Raw genomic sequence first — 1,462 nt, 5'->3', positions numbered from 1 at the left:
TGTCACCCCGCAGGCCGGCGTTCCTGCTTGCAGGGAACTCCAGCATTTTAAGCTGCCTCAGCATCCACTGAGTCTAGGCTGGACTTCCTCTGATTGGAAGCCGGGCTGTCACCTGGGACAGTTTCCAGTTCACATCCCCTTTCCTCGAGCTGATCCACCCAGACGCCCCCCCTACACGGTGTCCCCTGGTGACCCCCCATGTCCCCATGGACTCCACGCCCCACATGGAATGTGCAGCCACACCGCAGAGACCCCGTACAGTTAGCACGGCCCCACGGGGCTCGCGCCGCTTGCCTTAAACCTACCAGTTAAAACTCCCTCGCCAGGCACAGTGGCTCACGCCTGTAATCCCAGCACTTTGGGAGGCGGAGGCAGGTGGATCACCTGAGGTCAGGAGTTCACCACCAGCCTGGCCAACATGATGAAACCCTGTCTCTACTAAAAATACAAAAACTGGCCAGGTGTGGTGGTGGTGGGCACCTATAGTCACAGCTACTTGGGAGGCTGAGGCAAGAAAATCACTTGAACCTGGGACGTGGAGGTTGCAGTGAGACAAGATCACGCCACTGCACTCCAGCCTCCTTGGCGAGAGAGAAACTCCGTCCAAAAAAAAATTCCTGAGGGAAACCTGTATGTAGAACGCCCTGGTCCCAGTAAAGGGTTGGCCTGGGGGTCCCCGTCTCTCTCCACTTTCCCTGGCCTCACGGCACTCTGTGCACCCCAGGGCCTGTGGGTGATCAAAACTGTGTTTCCATCCTGTGTCTCTTGATCACTGGGGGCTGCTCTCGCTCCCGTAGATCCTACATGAAAACTGCCCTAGAGATGTGGCTGAGAGCCTGGGAGCTTCCCAGAGGAATGTGCCTGGTCAGCAGGCCAGCCCAGGCCTGGGAGCGGGGGCTGGAACAGATCCCACAGTTCTCAGGTCCCCCCCCATCACTGACCCACTCCCTAAACGGAGCCCCAGCAAGAGGGGGTGCAGGAAGGGCCCTGATGGAGACGCCACCCTGCCTGGGCCCCCAGCCCTCTCGGCCCTCTGGCCTCCAGCTCCCCAGCGAGGGGAGGCTGGCCAAGGTCTCACTGAAGACATCGCACCCTCCAGCAAGCAGCTGTCCCGAGATCCCCCAGACCCATCCTCTTCCCTGGTGGGGCCTTCCCACCCCTCCTGGCCCAAGCGCAGACGGGCGGTTTTGTCCGAAACGGACTCGCGTAGCCCCACGTGCTGCCCCCTCCTCGCCTCCCGGGGCCCCACGCTCACTCTGCAGAAGCGCGAGTTTCCACAGCAGGATTCGGGATGGCAGCGCCATGGCCCCCGCCCAGCCCAGGCTTTGTCCCACTCGGCTCTAAGTCTCTCTCCAGAAAAACAGCCCTACCCCCTTCCCCCTCCTTAGCACCCGCAGTGACATCACGGAGCCCTGGGCCTGTCTACAGTCTGGGGACCGCCCCCTCTGGCTCCTCCCGGGCC

General features: G+C 61.8%; 1 protein-coding gene across 1 annotated transcript in view; it reads right to left on the bottom strand.

The window, feature by feature from the left end:
• Positions 1-200, bottom strand: part of LOC105498341 (matrix remodeling associated 8) — a 2,285-nt gene extending 2,085 nt beyond the window's left edge. The window contains 1 exon segment of the mRNA XM_071069256.1: positions 113-200. Within this exon segment, the coding sequence (XP_070925357.1) occupies positions 113-200 (88 nt within the window).
• Between the last annotated feature and the right edge of the window lie 1,262 nt (positions 201-1,462).

This window comes from Macaca nemestrina, chromosome 1 (genome assembly GCF_043159975.1).
Source record: "Macaca nemestrina isolate mMacNem1 chromosome 1, mMacNem.hap1, whole genome shotgun sequence".
Classification (NCBI taxonomy): domain Eukaryota; kingdom Metazoa; phylum Chordata; class Mammalia; order Primates; family Cercopithecidae; genus Macaca; species Macaca nemestrina.
Note: the sequence above shows the minus strand (reverse complement) of the source record. Positions and strands in the feature narration are given on the sequence as shown.